General features: G+C 33.5%; 2 protein-coding genes and 1 long non-coding RNA gene across 5 annotated transcripts; all 3 read right to left on the bottom strand.

The window, feature by feature from the left end:
* Positions 1 to 2,416: 2,416 nt before the first annotated feature.
* On the bottom strand, positions 2,417 to 5,178 carry LOC128246397 (uncharacterized). Its single transcript, XM_052964582.1, has 5 exons — positions 5,167 to 5,178; positions 5,000 to 5,075; positions 4,289 to 4,420; positions 3,072 to 3,178; positions 2,417 to 2,624 (listed from the first exon to the last, which is right to left on the bottom strand). The coding sequence occupies exons 1-5, from the start codon at positions 5,176 to 5,178 to the stop codon at positions 2,448 to 2,450; spliced, it is 504 nt and encodes a 167-aa protein (XP_052820542.1). The 3' UTR covers positions 2,417 to 2,447.
* Positions 5,179 to 5,182: 4 nt separating this feature from the next.
* LOC128246676 (uncharacterized) lies at positions 5,183 to 6,156 on the bottom strand. Its single transcript, XR_008263326.1, has 3 exons — positions 6,102 to 6,156; positions 5,534 to 5,851; positions 5,183 to 5,281 (listed from the first exon to the last, which is right to left on the bottom strand). It is a non-coding gene; the product is annotated as an uncharacterized LOC128246676 (long non-coding RNA).
* A 3,909-nt stretch (positions 6,157 to 10,065) lies between these two features.
* Positions 10,066 to 18,291, bottom strand: LOC128203156 (uncharacterized). 3 transcript variants are annotated; one of them, XM_052904442.1, is made up of 11 exons: positions 18,177 to 18,291; positions 17,148 to 17,465; positions 16,374 to 16,670; positions 15,829 to 16,137; positions 14,942 to 15,244; positions 14,410 to 14,631; positions 14,193 to 14,300; positions 13,876 to 13,927; positions 13,645 to 13,661; positions 12,830 to 12,927; positions 10,066 to 12,502 (listed from the first exon to the last, which is right to left on the bottom strand). In XM_052904442.1, the coding sequence occupies exons 1-11, from the start codon at positions 18,226 to 18,228 to the stop codon at positions 12,323 to 12,325; spliced, it is 1,956 nt and encodes a 651-aa protein (XP_052760402.1). In that variant the 5' UTR covers positions 18,229 to 18,291; the 3' UTR covers positions 10,066 to 12,322. The 3 variants fall into 3 exon arrangements, with proteins under 3 accessions (XP_052760402.1, XP_052760401.1, XP_052760403.1); XM_052904441.1 differs by having other exon boundaries at positions 14,410 to 14,691; XM_052904443.1 differs by lacking the exons at positions 15,829 to 16,137; positions 16,374 to 16,670 and having other exon boundaries at positions 14,410 to 14,691.
* Positions 18,292 to 19,887: the final 1,596 nt, after the last annotated feature.

Here is a 19,887-nt window from a genome sequence, read left to right on the forward strand (position 1 = left end):
TTAAAACCGTTTTTTTTCTATCTGCATAACTGAAAAAGTTCAAAAGCAGCAGGCAAACAAGTGCGTTTGTAAGGACGCAACTTGTACAAGCTTAATCTACAACTGAAACTTGAGCCTTTACATACAAAATGTATTGGTCAACGTTTACTTCAAATGCATTGTGAACATTAATTGTCAAGACTATATTAAGGACAGGAGTGGGTAGATTGTTTTACGGAGGTACCCTTTATTCATTTTTTTTTCTATACTGGTTAATGACGAGTAATTGACTAAAGGGTATCTCCGTAAAACAATTTTCCACTCCTGTCCTTAATCTAGTCTTGACAATTAATGTTCACAATGCATTTTAAGTAAACGTTGACCAATCTCGTCATTAACCAGTATAGAAAAAACCCATGACGTATTCTTGTTAATATACGCCTTCTTCCCTATTTAAGTGCACCGCGATTTAATCATGGTGTGTCGTTACAGTACCAATACAGTTTTGAACCATTTTCTTAACAAAATTTCAATGAAAAGATGAACTGCCGTCTTTTCGTTTGAGCTGAGTCACAAAGATGGGGGGATTATTTATGAAATAGCGCATGGATAGGAAACACCCCTTTGTATTCACTTCAACAAGCAGTGGACGATAAGGCCCACGAAACACACTTCAAAACATGATATGTCATTGTTGTAAAGGTCGATAACAAGGTGTAAACAGAATGTCTAACTATCTCAGACAAATAAACAGGAAGAGTATTGCTTATGAGATGTCATTGTTGTAATGGTCGGTAACCTGGTGTGTACAGAATGTCTAACTATCTCACAAAAATAAAGAGAAACAGTATTGCTCATAAGATGTCATTGTTGTGATGGTAGGTAATCTGGTGTGTACAGAATGTCTAACTATCTCAGACAAATGAAGAGAAACAGTATTGCTCATGAGATGTCATTGTTGAAATGGTCGGTTACCTGATTAATATAGAATGTCTAACAATCTCAGACAAATAAAGGGAAACAGTATTGCTCATGAGATGGCATTGTTGTGATGGTCGGTAGCCATGTGTTTAAATTGTCCTCGGGTACATGTCAGAATGTACTCGTTGCGCGGGTACACGTATCCTTCGTTGTAAGTTTTAAGTTATAATTCGGTGTTTAGCCAAAGTTATGGACAAATTTCATGGCGAGAACTATGTCCGAACAAAATATTTGTGAGTACAATAGTACGATGAAGTTACAAATATATATATCAGCAAGCCTACAAGTACAAGTTGGAATGAAATGTAAGTCATTGTGTATATCAGCAAGCCTACAAGTGCAAGTTTTGAATGAAATGTAAGATAGCACGAGGATGTGATAGATGAAAATATCGGTAAGCCTACAAGTACAAATTTGGAATGAAATGTAAGTCATTGTGTATATCAGCAAGCCTATAAGTGCATGTTTTCAATGAAATGTAAATTAGCACAAGGATGTGATGAATGTGAATACCAGCAAGCCTACAAATGCAAGTTTTGAATGAAAAGTAAAATAGCACGAAGATGTGAGAAATGTAAATACCAGCAAGCCTACAAGTGCAAGTTTTTAATGAAATGTAAAATAGCACGAGGATGTGATGAATGTTAATATCAGCAAGCCAACAAATGCAAGTTTTGAATGAAATGTAAAATAGCATGAGAATGTGATGAATGTGAATATCAGCAAGCCTACAAATGCAAGTTTGGAAAGACATGTAAGATAGCACGACGATGTGATGAATGTGAATATCAACAAGCGTGCAAGCACAAGTTCGGAAAGGAATGTAAAATTTTATATTATTTAAGATAGCCCTGTATGCAATAATGTTTTACATGAAACGACATACCACAAAGGTAGCGTTTAATGCTGATATTTGGAAAAGCAACATGACATGCCTTTTATACATTATAAAAACTTATTTAAATGTCGTTCTATGAACATGTTTCTGCGATGCCATTTTTAGGATATGTGTGGTCTAGTAGTTCAGGTGTCTATCTACGAAGAGGTAATTATTGGTGAATACATCTGTAATTCTGTAAATTATTTTACATACGTTTTGTTATAATCGCCATTTAAGGAACAACGCTATTAAAGGTACATGAGTTTATTAGCATATGTACATCTCACCGCGTCGACCTAACGACTGAATAGATTGGCCCTTTATTTGAGAGGCTCTGTCTGTAATAACTCAACATACATAATAATTGAATAATAATTTTAGACTGAAGTTATTAGAAATGTATTACAAGTAGCCTTTTGATTAATATATACACGTGTATAACTGCAAAACTATTATAGCAACATACAACAACACACAATAAAGAACAATTCAGATATGCACGTTCTAACAATAAACGCACTAAGACTGTAAGCAAAACTAAAATGACAATTCCAAATTACAAAAATCTGACTACATAATTAAATTTAGATCGGATACTCAATAATCTTTATATAGCGTGAATATAGTTTTCATCGGGTGCGTTCGTCCGACGGTCTATATGGTCGGGTGTTGTGTCCACATAGTCGTAGTGGCTAACATTTTCGTACGAACGGACTTCGTTTTCTTCCATATCCACAAGTGATGGTACATGTTCGTGCTCGAAAGCACGTGCAGACACTCCTCTCTACAAATGTAAATACAACTGTTTTTAATAGATAAAATGCAAACAGTACTTTCCTAATCCTTCTTCAATAATTTAAGAACAAGACTTTCGAGTACACGCTTACACACTTGTTGCACAAAATATCTTGATTTTGAATGGTGTAAAGCCTCTTGATTTTGAATGATTTAAAGCTACTAAAGGTTCCAATCACTGTAACGATTACACGTACCTCGCTCTGATCACGTGAATGTTCTAAACCAGTCGGAAAGAGTAATTTATGTTGAAAGTTATATATATTTGAATACGTGTATTACACAAGGATCAATTGCAATGGCAAGGGTTCAACCCGTTTTTAATCACGTTATCATACAATGATAAACTTAAATCAGGAATCCTGAGGTCCAACAATATATCTATGGTAATCTTAAAGACATTACATTTGATTGTTACAAATTTAATAAATCTTACTAGATTGTGAAGGGCAGTTGTCTCCACATCAGACTGAACAACATCATATACATGAATACTTTGCTCTCTAACTGCTGTTCTTCTTGGGCGTAATGGCTTCTCATACACTGTATCAAAGATAAATATGCTTAAATGTTTGTAATTTGCAAAGGACACGACAACATCTAAATGCCATTGCACTCAAGCGAACGTCAACTATTCATGTACAGTTCTTCCTTTGTGGACATGGTGAGGTAAACAATATTCAAGTATGGAATTATAAAATATTTTGATTCCTCTGATTGCCCTGCTAGTATATCAAAGGATTATTGATAGACATTAACTTAGGTGTGAGTATGTGTGTGGAATGTAATAAATACGTTCTATTCATGTGTCAGTAAAAGGAAAGCAATAGATACCTTGGTAATAGGAAGACCTCGGTCATTTTCCATTGAAAACAACGTTTATCGATTTAGCAGATAAACTTAAGGACTTTACCGACTTACTTTATTTATACAATTATTATTTATTATTATTATTATTATTATTATTATTATTATTATTATTATTATTATTAGTAGTAGTAGTATTCTTAGTATTATTATTATTATTATTATTATTATCGATATTATTATTATTATTATTATTATTATTATTATTATTATTATTATTATTATTATTATACCGGCATACATCCCTGATTGTTTTCGATGGGAAATGACCGAAGTGTTCCGATGGGATTTGTAGAGCTCGGTTGGTCAATGTGCTTCTTTAGCTTCCAGTGTATAATCGATTTAGTGAAATTGGTTTTGGAATATCCATTTAACAAGTTCCCTTAGATCTAGTGTCCTGCTGATTAACATTACAAATATTGCCAATCTAGTTGAATATTCTCAATCTTCAATCATGATGTTTCGTATGCAGGGAAATATTGTGTGCTGATTTGAGCAGTGTAGTAGATTAACACACGATTCACATACATGTAACCATGAATCTTAAATTTGTTAGAGTCGACATTTGATTACCAATGGCAAGCTTCCTGCCACAGTAAAATGAGAAATGAGTCTACCTTAGCTAGACTGAGTAAAACAATGTCAACGGGAAGTAGACGATCACAAATAGCTCACCTCTAATTTCGATTAACTGAGTTAGATGAACAAGAACACAATTTATTCTGATTAATGACCACATAATATTTATTATTTCTATGAATTTGTAACTTCAATCTGAACAATTACCATGAGGTTTGCATCGACGAAAGAGAAACACTGTAAACGTGGTTACAAGTAAAACTAGAAGTATTCCAGCTACCACGTAAAGGACCAAATGCCACTGTTGGGTTACAACTAGTTCAGGGTTGGTTGTTGCCTCTGCAATTAGATAACATTTGTTCTACACGTACTCTAGTATGGTTATAACGGTTTCATGATTATATTACTTCGTCCATCTTTACATGCATTAATTGCATTCCTTTTTAATATAATGGCAACTAACATACATAGAAAAGTGTTGTTGTTTTTCAAATTACATATTTAAAAAAAGCCAACAACAATCAGATAAGGTTGAAATTTATTCAGAGATACATATGTAGTCTTGCAGTTTGCATAAATCAATTAACACATTGAAAGCAGCGATCTCATTTATTTCAAGGGTCTTCATCCGCGGAGGGCAGTGAAACAGTAAAACATATCAATATCATTTCTAAGAGACATTTAGATGGAAATTGTCTCGTATTCGGAGTGTATAAATCAGTCATAAATCACAGATGTTAACTGTGTGGATTTGATGAATGTTTTCAAAGAAATATATCTCTAATGCAAACAGTTGAAAGGAGTGAATAAAAATAAGGGATGCAATGTACAAATATTATTTTCAGTTATCGTACCATTTATGCCTGGTTATTATATTATTATTAACTTTTTATTATTATCTAAATGCTAATTACCAACCATCTGTCCTTGAGCTTGAAACTGTCAAGGAATTTCTCAGAAGCTCCTTTGGTTTCCAAGTGTTGCAAATGTACCTCTTATCACCATCTCCTGTATAATTCAATGTTAACAGGCATTCCTCTGCTTTGATACAAGCCTTTATTTCAGTGCTATTTTCATCTTCCCACCAAAGATCCCATTGCCCAGGATTATTCAGGTCATCAACGAAACATTTGACGGTCACCGTAAAATTTGGAGGTAAAACAACAGGCGATGTCGTGTTCAAATACAGAGTCGGAATATCTGAAATGTAGTGTACAATTTGTTGAGAAAATAACAAACGATTACACAGTTAAAAACAACAACAGTTGTTATATATTTTAATAGATATATTTTATCTTATTGTTACTAAACACATGAATAAGGATATGGTCATATCATCAGGACATTCCGAAAGTCGGACAGTTTTGAGAATAGAAAATACATAAAAGTAGCATTCGCTGTTTAATTTAAGTGTAAACGAAAGTCCAGAAAATGAGTAAGGCCAAAACGTACCTGAAAACGAAATGTTATAGGTTTTGTTTAAATGAGATGGGAAATTATTGCATGTAGTTGAACATGTAATTGTTCCCCCAGCCATGTCTTTAGTTACGTTGTAAAGCACGTTGGAGAAAGAACGGTAACTCCCATTTTTAGCATCAGCCCAACTGTTTATATGAACGTAACGCAAGCTATCGGTTCCACTTGACCATTCAATTGTACAAGGCGGATTGGATTCATCAGTTGCACAAGACATATTTAAGAAACAGACAGAAACATTGTTGCTATATTCAAGTATTTTGTTTAAGGAAATCGAAAGCTGCGACGGTGGATCTGAAAACAGATAGGACATGCTCTTAAACAAACCGTTTTCAATTCAGAATAAACAAAAATATAACGTTTATTTTTCAATGATACATACTCATAAATTAGATAAAAACAAAATAGTTATCTTCCAATAATTGAATTGTTTACCACCGAAAATATAGGTAAATTAAATTTGTTATGCCTTCTCTTATTGTTCATTTATAACTTTTTCCATTAGACGTGACTATATAAACAAAACGGTCTTAGTTCAACTTACATTTTATACTAATGCTTTTGCATACTGAATCATCTTTAAGACCAAAAATGTCTTTGCTTTTCCTATCGCAGCACATTTCGTATGCATTCCAATTCTTGTTAATCTTTGTCACCGTTGCTGTGCTAGTAAATGTATTGGAAGATCCATTAAATGAATCAGTTTGTTGAGCATCAGATAGCAATATTTTCCCAACATGTATTTCTATTAACGGAGCTGGGATAGCATCGCGCACTTCACATATTGCTGTCGAGCTTTCTCCATCAAGGAATTCAGGAACTGTCAGCATAGGCGGATTACCTTCCTCTGAAATTGACTCACAACGTTTAATATTATACAAGAAATAATGAGTTTTACTTCCACAAAATTACAAATCATAGCTTGTCATAATGTATCTCCAATTTGATTACACTGGAATTGAGACACAATAATTTAACAGCATTCATTATTATACAAGATATAATAACCTCAGAATAACAAATCATTGCTTGTAAGTATGTATATCAATTTTGCTTACCGACGCTACATAGAATGCCGTGCACTTCATATGATGTTTCAAAGGCTACATTAGAAACCTGACATGTCACATTACGTCTTGAGAGTCCATCCATTTGATGAGAAACGTTATGGATTCGGTACAACCCTTTATTCCCTTTGCTTTCAACGTGAGGGAATGGTTTCTTTCCAATAAACAGTTGTACTGGTTCTGTTCCGTATTCAGTTTTGCAATAAACGTCTGAACCTTTATAAACATATATGCATTTCGTTGTGTTGAAGTCAGGATACTTTGGACCAAGGAGTGGATAACTCGGTTGCTCTGCAAAGCAACAAACAAAAATATTCATATTTATTGCCTTGTAACTTTAAAAAATGACAATGAAAACGATTGGTTTATCAGAATAGCTGCTCATGCATTTGTTTTATCTGGAAACGTAAATTGTCCCATTGTACTTGTATGTCGCCATTTATTTCAAGCTGACGAACCAAGGCATTACCAATATATACCAGTACTCGGTAATGTAAAAGCATGGTACCTAAAATATGAAGGTGCACAGAATCCGTGTTGCAACCTAAATTGCAACTCAAAATACCCTTCCTACATCTTTTTATTCGAATCTATGTATAGTTAATATGTACAAATTACTAGAATCTCTTTCCTCTATGTAAGATCGTTTTCGTAGCTGTATTTTGTGATGGTTTTTCTTCCATGTTCGTTTATTGTATCTTTTGCGCTGTAGATAATAGTGTCCCAGTTCTGTGCGGTAACGTTTGCTTAGGACGTCAGAACTGGCTTAAATTTTCAAAACAGTAAAATTTGTCAAATTGTTATTTAACTGTTTGAAACATGTTGGTTTGTATGATATGATCATTCGCATATTTAGCTTTTAACCATTAACATTTTAGTTTCATTCAACGTCCAAAGAAATGAATATTCTAAGGTGTTTTATGAAATACTAGCCAACACATATTATAGTACAGAAGCAGTTATATGGACATGCAAAGTGGCAAAAACCTACATATCAACATAGTGTAAGGACACGTAAATGAATCAACCCCAAAATGATCACGAACAGGAAATCCATAACAACACAAACTATCAAAAGTATTGAAGTTACCGCATGGAATCGGTCAACGATATTTACCTGTAATATTTAAAGAAACCATGCGTGTTCTAATTGTTGTGTTTGTTGAACATCCGGCGTAGAAGGCAGATCTGTTGTATTCTATTGAAGCCGTCCATTTTAAAAAGAACGACCCATCTTCCAAATATCTTAATATTTTGCCCGTGCATTGTTTTGAATGTTGTACCCCCGTCCACTTTGTACTTCCATTCTACGTCACATCCCCAAGGAAATAATGGTGTCGCTTTCAGTGTAACCTCCCTGTTCACAAAAGCTGGCCCGACCACTGATATCGTTCCATACTGGTACCCGGCTGCACAGATGTACCCAAACACAGCTGTAATAGAGCTTGCAAATCAATTACAAATACGCTTTTCACCCTCAATAACGATATTTGACAAGCTATCGAAAAATAAGTAGAATAATATGTATGGACGTTCACTGTTTTGAGGTTTAAAGGGTTGTTTCAATGCGTTGTTAAACAAAAGAGATTGCAACACAAGCTATAGCAATGATCAGCGTGATAATAACAAAAAACATAGAGAAACATTAAGAACAACCTTAAAATATGAACGTTATCTAAATAACTAATATCAATGAAATTTCTTTTACATGTATCTCTATATAAAGACGAATTTATTTTGTCGCAAAAAGACAAACGATTTCTAATATACTATAAAGAACAACGTTTTTTAACTTATACTTTCTACTTCAACAACTTATAGTATTCTTTAACTCATAGTTGTTAACAGATCATCGTTTTTGACGTAAACGACAGGTACAAAATTATAATTTTTACACAATGTTATTAAAACGGAATCGCCTACCTAGATAAAATATCAGAGTATACGGACAGCAACTATCCATCACACCTTTAGAGCACAATGTACAAAGTGCATTACTATGTAGCGGTTGTGAGACATGTGTCACTATCTAGGTCTTTAAAACGGAAACTGGTATTCTCGCGCTTTCAGTAAACAATAATAGTCCAATAGCTGCCATTCTTTCAAAATAATTAACAATTACACATGTAACCTCACAATCGAATGCAATTATCTGCCCGTTTAGACTTAAGCAAACCACATTACGCCTCAAAGTCCGTTCGTTGTATCTAGCCTGTTGCCACTTCCGGTTCTAATAGGCAGACCCCAATACATGTAGAGGATTACCACCGACTCCTTGGAGGCCTGGCTACGAACAAATAAAGCACATTGTTAATAAAAGCTGGTCTTTAATGAAAGTTATAGTTGATTTGAACAAATCTGAAAAGTAAAGACCCACAGTCAGTTTGTCTTCTTTTAAGCCTCAGCATTGTACCTATTCGTCCTTAGATCCATCTAACGCCATTTGAAATAAGGAGTCTGCATTTAACATGTATACATATAAACCGTCGGTGGGCTTATTTAGGCTTTTAGCACAGCAACACAGTTGTATATTTACTAACATTTACTAAGAATATGCGTTCACCATCTCGCGTTTGCTATCATCAAATATATCCCTCCGCAATAACTGTTTTTAAATTATTTTTTTTAAAGTTTACTTCATTATTTTTTAAATCTTCACCAGATTTGCGAAAACCTATTAATAGTCAATAAGTGCTAACAACTGATTGCATTTAATTATATAAAATGGTCAAATATATCCATTTTTGAAAATAACAGTAATGATTAGTGTAAAGTTATATCCCACGCTCACTCATCGAAAACATAATGTTTGCCTAGGTAATATTTTCTGTTGCGATTTACAATCACCAATGCAATAAAGATTTCTGTTGGTGTTGTTGTTATTGTTGTTGTTGTTGCTGCTGTGTTGTTGCTGGTGAATTATCGAGGAAGAATCAATTTGCTTTCGACCTCTCCTGTATTGAAAGGAAATGGAAAAGTAGTGACTTTATACAAAAACTTGTGGCTTAACGTCGTGTTGGTAATACAATGTACACTTTGCGAAAAAGTCACTAGGAATTGCTGTATTTCAAAATTTACTTTTGTATATTAATTACTGCTTTAAATGACGAAAATAGTTGAGCACATATCACACTTCTGATTTCACACAGCTGCAGGCTAGGCATTTTTCACATCGCGTTTCCTTCAACTCACAATGGCAACTATATCCCTACATAACCAACGACGTAGTACAAACGGTTTTGTATATTTCATCGCTGACACAAATACCCTCAAATGTCTAAAAAAAATGAATTCAAGTGTTACCATTGTTGTATCATTTCCGTGTCAAAGTAACATGTATCATCATTATACAACAAAGAATGAAACACTATATTGTTTTTAAATTCATTCTTTTATTTCATTCGTTTGTTATTACATTTGTTTGCTACTACGTTCATTTGTTGTTATATAACCAACAAAGACACAAACACTTATATAATGTTTGTTATTGCATTCATTTGTTTTTTTAATAAGAGCGGTCATTTTGATACACACCAAAATTACCATTTTGACAGAATATCATTCAAAACCATTGTTGTATAATTTAGGTGTCAAAGTTACATAAAACATTCTTTAATAACAACACATTGGCATTTTATATTACGGTCGTTTGTTATTACATTATATTTTTGTTATATAAACAACAAAGAAACAAACACTCATATCATGTTTGTTATTGCATTCATTAGATTTTTTTAATAATATAGGTCATTTTGAAATACAAAATAGTATTAATCTGGAGTCCATGATTGTAAAAGAAAATACCATGGACTTTACATTGGCATTTGAGATTCCAGATCTGGTAAGCCGACTATTTACCCTTTTAACAATACAATGGAAACTACAATGACAAGCAGAAATGCCAAACATAGTGTAATGCTATTTGGTTTAAAGGTACAAATTTCAAAACCTACGGAAACAATCCAACTAATGAACAAGAGGACCCTGAAGGCCCTGTATCGCTCACCTGATCCAATAAAGATCATCAAGAATAACATTCTGATCAAGTTCCATGAACATTTGGTCATAAATATGACCTTTAGATTGTTAACAAGCCTTACCTTAAATTTGACCTGTTGACCTAGTTTTTGACCACATGTCACCAAGATTCGAACTTAGCCTAGAGCTAATCAATAAATACATTCTGACAAAGTTTCCTGAACATAGAGTCATAAATATGACCTCTAGAGTGCTTACAAGCTTTTCCTATGATTTGACCTGGTAGCCTAGTTTTTGACGGCACATGACCCAGATTCGAACTTGACCTAGATATTATTAATATTAACAATCTTACCAAGTTTCCTGAAGATATAGTCATAAATGTGACCTCTATTGTTTCAACAAGCATTTCCTTTAATTTGATCTGGTGACCTAGTTTCTAACCCCAGATGACCCAATATCGAACTCGTTCAAGATTTTATTAAGGGTAACATTCTGACCAAGTTTCATTACGATTGTGCCCAAATTGTGACCTTTAGAGTGTTAACAGTCAAATTGTTGACGAATGACGACGGCGGACGACTACGACGGACGACGGACATAGGGCGATCACAATAGCTCACCTTGAGCACTTCGTGCTTAGGTGAGCTAAAAATGAAAAGGACACATACAAAATACATATTCACATGCAAAATGTTTTGCCATGGTGATATAAATATCAAAGCCTCGTAAATAAATAAATGTTTTGGTTTCATCATCAAAACATAGAGCGAAAAGGGTAACTTAGGAATGGGTGTACTCAAGATAACGAGATCTCAACATACTCAACTTGTCCAAACATTGCAAAATAATAGTACGATATAAGTCCCTTCGTTATATCGAGGTGCAGACTGCGTAGTCCGTTACCATCTAGTACAATCTATTGGAGAAGTATACATTTATTAGCATAAATTCGATATCATTGTATATTGAAGTATTATGTGCATTAAGCATTTATTATGTTACATATCATAGCTTTGACTCGAATGTATTAACAATATCACCCGGCCCTTTAAGTCACCGTATTATAAATCTTTACAAAGGTTGTGAAGCACTAAATGAAGATGTACATGACCGTGTCGGCTACTTTATGTGCACAATTTCATCCTGTTGTATGTACATTGCATGAAGTTTGTAACGGCATATAAGGTAGCACGAGGAATATTATATTATATCAATATCAGTGAGACAAAACGTGAAAATACGCGTACTTGTTGTACTGCAAGTTTTACTCGAGTATGTGTATACGCGTAGATGTACACTTACACATTTACACAAAAATATTCTCATTGTTCAGAATTAAATCTGAATTATAGAACATAAGAAAATTACATGTAAAAGAGACCACTTGGGATGAATGAAATCATACAACATGTTGCTAAAGCAATTGAGAATCCAATAATATGCGTTTTCTAAAAAATAGTTTTCAGTCTAGACACCATACATAAAAAAAATACTATGTAGCAAAACATTTTTATAAGAAGTGGTATGATTACGGTGCGTACCATATAGAATAAATGTATAATTACAAAAACATTGAATTATGACTTTAACAATTTAACAAAACTTTACAATATTGGTACAATTGATTTTGTAAAAGATGAAACATATGAAATATAATATCCAAAACATACAATAAGGCCGAATGTTTTGGTTATATGTTTTGGTCTTTGATCTCCATTTACACTGATGCATAATGGTACCCAGGTTGTTCGACAGCAGGTCCCTGTGTCGAAAAGAACTCAATTTCAGCATACTCCGTCGGCGTATTCTTTTTCCATGACGGAACTCTGGCGTTGGCTGCCTGTAGGAACTTAACGTCCAATTCAGCGTATTTGAGGCATTCTTCATCCTGTGGGTTCTGGAAATTAAGACATTGCACTACGGTTACAATCAGTGAGAATTAGTATTACCGATTACGAATCACATAGGGAAAGGATCTTTGTATTTAAACACGCATGGCGTCACCTTTTGAAGTCTATGTTAAATTTTTAATTTTGAAGACAAGAATGTTCGATACCTTACGGAAAATTGCACACCTGCCTTACTGCTTTCAATTATGATGTTCTCCATAAGAGTAAAACTTACTGTAGTTTGCTACCCAACACACCTTACTTTTCTGGTCAAGCTACTTTGTACTAATGTTTTGTCATTTGCATTAATTATCTCGCAAGGTGAAGTGAGTTACCTGCGTTTCAATCCTCTGTGTGGCCGCCTGCCTATGCACGACAGCATACTGGACTCCTTCTGTTGCTATATGTAGCACTCCATTGTCCGATGAGGTGTCTGTTTTTGAGGTAATCATTAATGGCTATTATTTATAAAATCACATTTGGAAGGAAATAGTATATTCTGTTATTGCATAGAGAACCTGAACAAATAGAATAAAGCCGGATAAGATTCCGAATTACTGTCTTTGCATTTGTAAATGGCTTTAATAACTATTTTATAAAATTCAATAAATTTGTTAACTTGATACCAAATATTTACTTAATATTTACCCAGTGCCATTAAACCGGGTTAATGTTTAAACCTTTTGCTACTGAGCTTGTTTCCGTAGCTTTTCGCATAAATATTGATCCAAAGCTAGAATTAACAGGAAACAAATTATATTGAAAGCGTTATATTGTTAAAGTGTTTTCGCTTTCTTTATCTATTTTTTTTTTGGTTACATAAACAAAATGTTGATAATTGTATCAAATGAAATACCATTCGAAGGTAGATTTAAAGAGTATTCATGGATTTTTAATTTTAATAAGTTTATATGACTAATTTGAATATTTCATTATTAAGATGTTTTGATACTTTATGTTTGTTCTGAAAGGCCTAGTAAAGTATCTTACAGGATAAATCAAAAATGTAAATGGCACTTGCTTAACAAAAATTAAAATAAATCAAAGGAACACATTTTATATTTTCACCTAGGTACATGATTGAATTGTTAAAGAACGTGTTAAGAACTTATACAGGAACGTATAGGCAAACTTAAAGATAAAAACTTACCACTGTGATTTTCAACACTGAAATAAGAACGCAACAATTATATATCTTTTTAATACATATAATAATATGGCTTTGATAAGTTCAAATACCGTCAAACGAAACTCTGTCTTATCGGAAAGACTTTGCTAAATACGTTTCATTATATATCAACGATTGAAATATATCCAACTTTGCAACATTCAATAGATATTTGAGATTCTCAATCACTAAATCACTAAATCAAATTCATACATTTCTACTGTGTCAGTTGTGTTGACCTTCAGCCGTTTCAGATATATCCATCCTAAAAATAATATATTTTCATATAATCAACATATAGTGTGGGTTTTTTTTCAAGTGTCTTTGTAGATATAATAAATAGTTTGTGATAGTTGAATAATTTGAAAGTATTATAAAAATGTATGCCCATTCTAAACACTTACGTCTAAACGTACAAATCATTTATGGACCGTTTCAAAACTACACACCCTGACTCTCCTGCAGAAAATTAAATTGCATGCGGTATAATATTGTAGAAGATGAGAGTATTCAGGAAATATAATCCTTACTTCCAATAACAAACAGGATGCAGAGTCCACATATAACACCTGCTCCGATAAGTACATTGATGACAGGAAATCGGAATGTATGAATGTCAGTTTCGTAGGATTGACTTCCTGCAATGATCGTATTTTTTAAATAAAATTGTTATATCATAATCAACAAACATAAAATGCATTTCATCCACTAAAAATATAACCAATATTTCAGCTGTTAATTACGAACCATCTGTTCTTGCGCTTATAACGGTCAAGGAATTTTTCAAAAGCTCGTTTGTTTTCCAAGCGTTGCAAGTGTATGTATTTTCGCCATCTCTCGCATAATAAAGTATTAACAGGCATTCATCTGTTTTGTTACAAGTCTTCATAACAGTGCTATTCTCATCTTTCCACGAAAGCGTCCATCGTCCTTTAGCATCGCTGTCATCAACATAGCATTTGACGGTCACTGTAATATCCGGATATAAATTAACAGGTGATGTCGTGTTCAAATTCATAGTCGGGTCACCTAAAATGTATAAAATGTTGAGAAAGTAACTAAGTAAAATGAATACACAGTTAAGATATATCACTTATTATACATTTTCAGATGGCTTTTATCGTATTCATGTGGAAAAACCACCTTGAATGAAAGTATGTATCTTCCAATAATACAGACATTCACCAATGGGTTTAATTTATTATGCATTACCTCGTTTAACATTACTAACCTTTACCATTACGCGTGTGTTACACAATCTTCACGCTCTTAAACTTACATTTCATATTAATGTGTTTGCAGACTGACACATCTTTAATACCAATATTATATTTTATTTTCCTGGAGCAGCACATTTCTTTTCCATTCCACGTTTTGTCAGCCTTTGTCACCTTTGCTAAACTTGTGAACGTATGAGATGATCTATTAAATGAATCGGTTTGTTGAGCATCAGCCAGTAATACTTCGTCAACGTGTATTACTATTTCCGGAGCGGGGATAGCATTGCGCACTTCACATATTGTTGTCGAACTTTCTCCATCAAGGAATTCAGGAAGTGTTAGGATAGGCGGGTTACCTTTCTCTAGAATTGAAAAACAAAAAATTAAAAGCTAATTATACTGTGTCAACGTGAAGTTCCATTGCCGGAGCTTGAAAAACATTGCAAACTTCACGTATTGTTGTCGTCCTTTCTCAATCAATGAATTCAGGAACGATGAGCACGGGCAGGTTACCCTCATCTGGAATTGAAACACAATAATTAATTAGCTAGTAATACTTTGTCAACGTGTATTCCTATTGCCAGAGCTTAGATAGCATTGCGCACTTTACATATTGTTGTCGAACTTTCTCAATCAAGGAACTCAGCAACTATAAGCACGGGCGGATTACCTTCTTCTGGAATTGAAACACAATAATTAATCAGCTAGTAATACTTTGTCAACGTGTATTTCTATTGCGGAGCTTGGATAACATTGCGCACTTTACATATTGTTGTCCTACGTTCTTCATCAATGAATTCAGGACTATTAGCACGGGCAAGTAACCTTTCCCTGGAAATGAAACACAATAATTTAACAGCATTCAATATTATACAAGATCTAATGATTTTAACCTCTACAAAATAACACATCATAGCTTGTCATTATGTGCATCCTATTTGCTTACCCACGTTACAGAGAATGCCGCGCACTTCGTAGGGTGTTTCAAGGGCTACATTAGAAACCTGGCATGTCACATTCCGTCTTGACAGTCCATCCATATGTTGATGAACGTTAAGAAATCGGTACAATCCTTTCTTCCGTTCGCCTTCGGCAAGAACAAATGAATCATTACCCAGTAAAAGTACTACTTGTACGGGTTCTGTTCCATTGTTTGTTTTGCAATAAATATCGGAGCCAACATAAACATAAATACATTCGGTTGTGTTAAAGTCAGTGGAAGTTGGACCATCAATTACTGGGTAACTCGGTCGCTCTTCAAAAAACAAAAAAAAAATTTTTAAATCATTTGTAATACCATTTAACCATTCAAAATGTAAATCTAAACTGATGGTTTATCACATTGCTGTCCAATTATTAATTATCTGGAATCATCAATTATCAACTTATATAACCCATTTTTATTCAAAGCTGAACAAAGCTGATGTACCGAAAACAAAGAAAAAACAGTATATAAGGGTCAGAACATTCGATGAAGTAACAGCAAGGTACCTGGTGTATGAAGCTGCACAGAATTCGAGTAGCTATCTGAGTTGCACTTTATAATATACGTTCCTTCATCTTTTTCTCCAAAGCTAAATATAGTCAATATGTATAAATAATCAGAAACTTTTTTCTCTTCGTAAGACCCTGCTCGTGGCTCTATGTCCGTGACGCTGTTTTTCCATGTTCGTCCCGTGTTTGTTTGGTGCTGTATGGAATAGTCAGACGGAAAATATCCAAGTTCAACGCCGGTGCCGCGAACAACCGGGCTTAGAATCTTGAGAGCTCCACATGTTCCAACAATATCTGTTAATTATTACTTATATATTAACGTAAATGTCAGAAAAAAGTGATATTTTTATTTGTGATTGCCCAGGGCCCATAACTACAAACAACTCTGGAAAGTGGATATTAAAACTTTCGAATTGTCAGATTTAAACAATGAATTAACAGAATAAATTATTTGTAAAAGAATTTAAATCAATTTGCGTAAACTGTTTAATTAGTACTTTTCATATTTTTAGCTTATTATAATTTAAGAGTTTCTTTTATTCAAATAAAAAAGAAAAGACAGAAAAACAGGTGTTAGTGAATACAGGCCCAGAAAAAATATGAGTACACGTGAAACTACATCGATAGGCACAGTGGCAAACAACCTACCATAAAAGTATAAGAAGAATTTAAAAAATAAAAACCCGTATGGCAAACAAGGAGGAAACAAAAACACACATACTTTATATCATAAATTTTAACATTTGGGTTGCTTCCTTAAAACAGTTTTACCTTTCAGATGTAAAGGTACAAAGCGTGTTCTAATCATTTCGTTTGTTGAACATCCGGCGTAGAATTCAGATTTGTTGTACTCAATTGAAGCCCTCCATTTTAAAAAGAATGACCCATCCTCCGAATATGTTGTAGCATTTTGCCCATGCATTGTTTGTAATTGTGTACCACCTTCCATTATGTACCTCCATTCTACCTGACATCTCCAAGGGTAGAGCGGTGTCGCTTTCAGTGTTACCTCCCTGTTCACAAAGGCGGGTCCTACCATTGATATAGTTCCATACTGGTTCTCGGCTGCACAGACGTAGTCAACAAGAGCTGATTTAGAAGTAGCACATAAATTACAAATACACATGTCACACTCAATAACGGGTAAAACTGTAAATACTATAATTAAGTATTATTATGAAAAATCATATAGTTAATTAACAAGTTGGACACTATAAGGCTAAAGCAATTAAGCATCCGAAATTATCTGAACATTCATAAACGTAGGAATCTAAAATAAAAACGAAATATAAAAATAAAATAAACGTTACATTGCTTTTTCTATTTATTTTAGCATTAACATTAATTTACATACAAGAAATAGTACGAAGTTGAAGTAGTAGTAGTAGAAGTATTAGTTTTAGTAGTAGTAGTAGTAGTAGTAGTAGTAGTAGTAGTAGTAGTAGTAGTAAAGTCTGTGTGGCTAATAAGTTAATTTCGGTACTTGTTCGCCATGCGGAGTTATGTTGGCCTACTGTCATACTCTGTCAGCAAGACGCCTTTATCACAAATCATGTCTCTGTTATAAAAAGAAATACGGCCTTTCATCCCTTACACCTTAAAATGTTAGTTCCCAGAATTATCCACTGCGCAATGCATCTAAAATAAGAACGTTTATGTCACTGATTTTTACTTTTAGTAGTAGTAGCAGCAACAGCAGCAGCAGCAGTTTGAGTAGTAGTAGTAGTAGTAGTAGTATTAGAAGTTTTTGGGTAATTTGAGAATTAATATTATTAACAGGGTTTTACTTATGCAACATACCTGAAGCAAGTACGGCAAGTTGAGCACATATAAACATCCATTGTCGTGGCATATTTCCGCAAAATAATGTATTTATTAATACGAGTGTTGCTGTTTTGTTGTATTCATTTGCAATTTTGTTACACTTGCTACTTATCCTTTTAGAAACAGACCATCCATATAATTTCCATAAGGAAGTTATGTGTTGTTCGCAGTTTCTGTCAACAATTGTTGACAATTGTTTAACTTGCGTACCGGAAACGCTTAAGTCATTCTTTGGACTTGACAATGATGTGAACTGATGTTACATTATTGTTAAGGAAAAAATGTTTCATCTTAAGACAGACGTTATATTCTTTATTCTTATAATCTATCATAAAAGAGAAATGAAATAGGTCTAAAACTGTTCTTGAATGTTGCATCATTAAGTTGCTCAAACCGCAATCGAAGTCACGAGTGAAGATATAGTTTTTCAATGATCACGATTGAAATGAAATACGATCTCTGAAATTAACCAATGTTCGGTTCAGTTTACCGTTTCCTGTACGAAATTTATTGGCTAGATTAAGAACCTCTTGTCATAAACTTTTTCATCGAATAAAATTTCGTTTGTTCGTTCGTTTTATACTGACTTTCGGAGTTGTATTGGTATTATTATTTATTTCTCTAAATACACCCTTTTAGAAACGCACGTTTGCTACGCTGCTACCCATGGAAAACCCTCACGTAGTTTTGATTGCTGATGCTGTAGCTATGATTTTGGGGAAGTTTATCAAGACTGTTTTAAAGTTTATTATATACTCATGTTTCAGAGCAAACGTTTTATGAAGATCCATCAATGAACTTTTATTAATGTATCTTTGTTCTAAATAATAACAGTAAATGCACGATTGTTGTTTTGTTTTAAATTAAAATTGAACTGCCATTTATAAATGACCAAATTACATTGGTCGCCATTTTTGAAGGAACATTTGAAAGGTCGGACGTGTAGCATAAAAATGTGAATTAACCTTGGATTTAAAACATTTTAAAACAAGTTTAAGAGTTTGTTTCATGATACATGGGTATTCAATCACCTTTCACTCTCTGGAATCAGTTTGATTCGATTGAAGACGGTGCGTTTTCCTGGGAAGACCAGACTTGTTTTTTTTAACAAATTTAAGGCTTGGTATAGTAAACAAAACATCAGTCATTTTTTTGTGAAGTTCATTTTACAAAGTAAAACATTTTAAAAAGATATTTGATTAATGATAAAACTGTACATTTAGCTTGAAAAAAGGACAATTGTTTTTTTAATAAACGGTTATGTTTATTTTCATAAACATTTTAATATAAACATATTTTTACTATCAAAACACTATTTTGGCTAAATTTACTGGTTTAAATGTGAGGAGTTTAGTTTTGATCAAGGGGAAGCAACTACAATTGATTTAAAAGTAGTTCTTATAGTTGAAAGTTTTACTTTGCAGTTTAGTTTAATTTAGTTTGCAGTAATAATCACTGTTGTTATTCACTGATAACACTCTATATTTCATCGTAAAGCATGGCAGAATACATGGAAAACAAAAAATCAAAATACATCAGTATTTTCTTTCAAGCGACAATTCAGGTATCCGATGTAAAATGGGCGTGTCGTTTCAACGAGTCAGTGGTAACAATGATTAATTTTAATGCCACGTGACCCAATACATTTTTGCTACCATTTTAAGGGCAAAAAACGCTTGTTTGTTAC

This window comes from Mya arenaria, chromosome 9, assembly GCF_026914265.1.
Source record: "Mya arenaria isolate MELC-2E11 chromosome 9, ASM2691426v1".
NCBI classification, from domain to species: domain Eukaryota; kingdom Metazoa; phylum Mollusca; class Bivalvia; order Myida; family Myidae; genus Mya; species Mya arenaria.

Bases quoted from the DNA above. Each gene is read 5' to 3' on its own strand.
- LOC128246397 (XM_052964582.1), bottom strand. The intron at 4,421-4,999 runs GTTGGTAATTAG...ATCTAATTGCAG, and splicing joins TTCAAGCTCAAGGACAGATG to AGGCAACAACCAACCCTGAA. The intron at 2,625-3,071 runs GTAAGATTTATT...TTACATTTGTAG, and splicing joins CAACTGCCCTTCACAATCTA to AGAGGAGTGTCTGCACGTGC.
- LOC128203156 (XM_052904441.1), bottom strand. From the start codon at position 18,228: ATGCCACGACAATGGATGTTTATATGTGCTCAACTTGCCGTACTTGCT. The intron at 16,138-16,373 runs GTACCTTGCTGT...TGTTTTTTGAAG, and splicing joins TGTGCAGCTTCATACACCAG to AGCGACCGAGTTACCCAGTA. The intron at 15,245-15,828 runs GTAAGCAAATAG...TTTCAATTCTAG, and splicing joins CGGCATTCTCTGTAACGTGG to AGAAAGGTAACCCGCCTATC.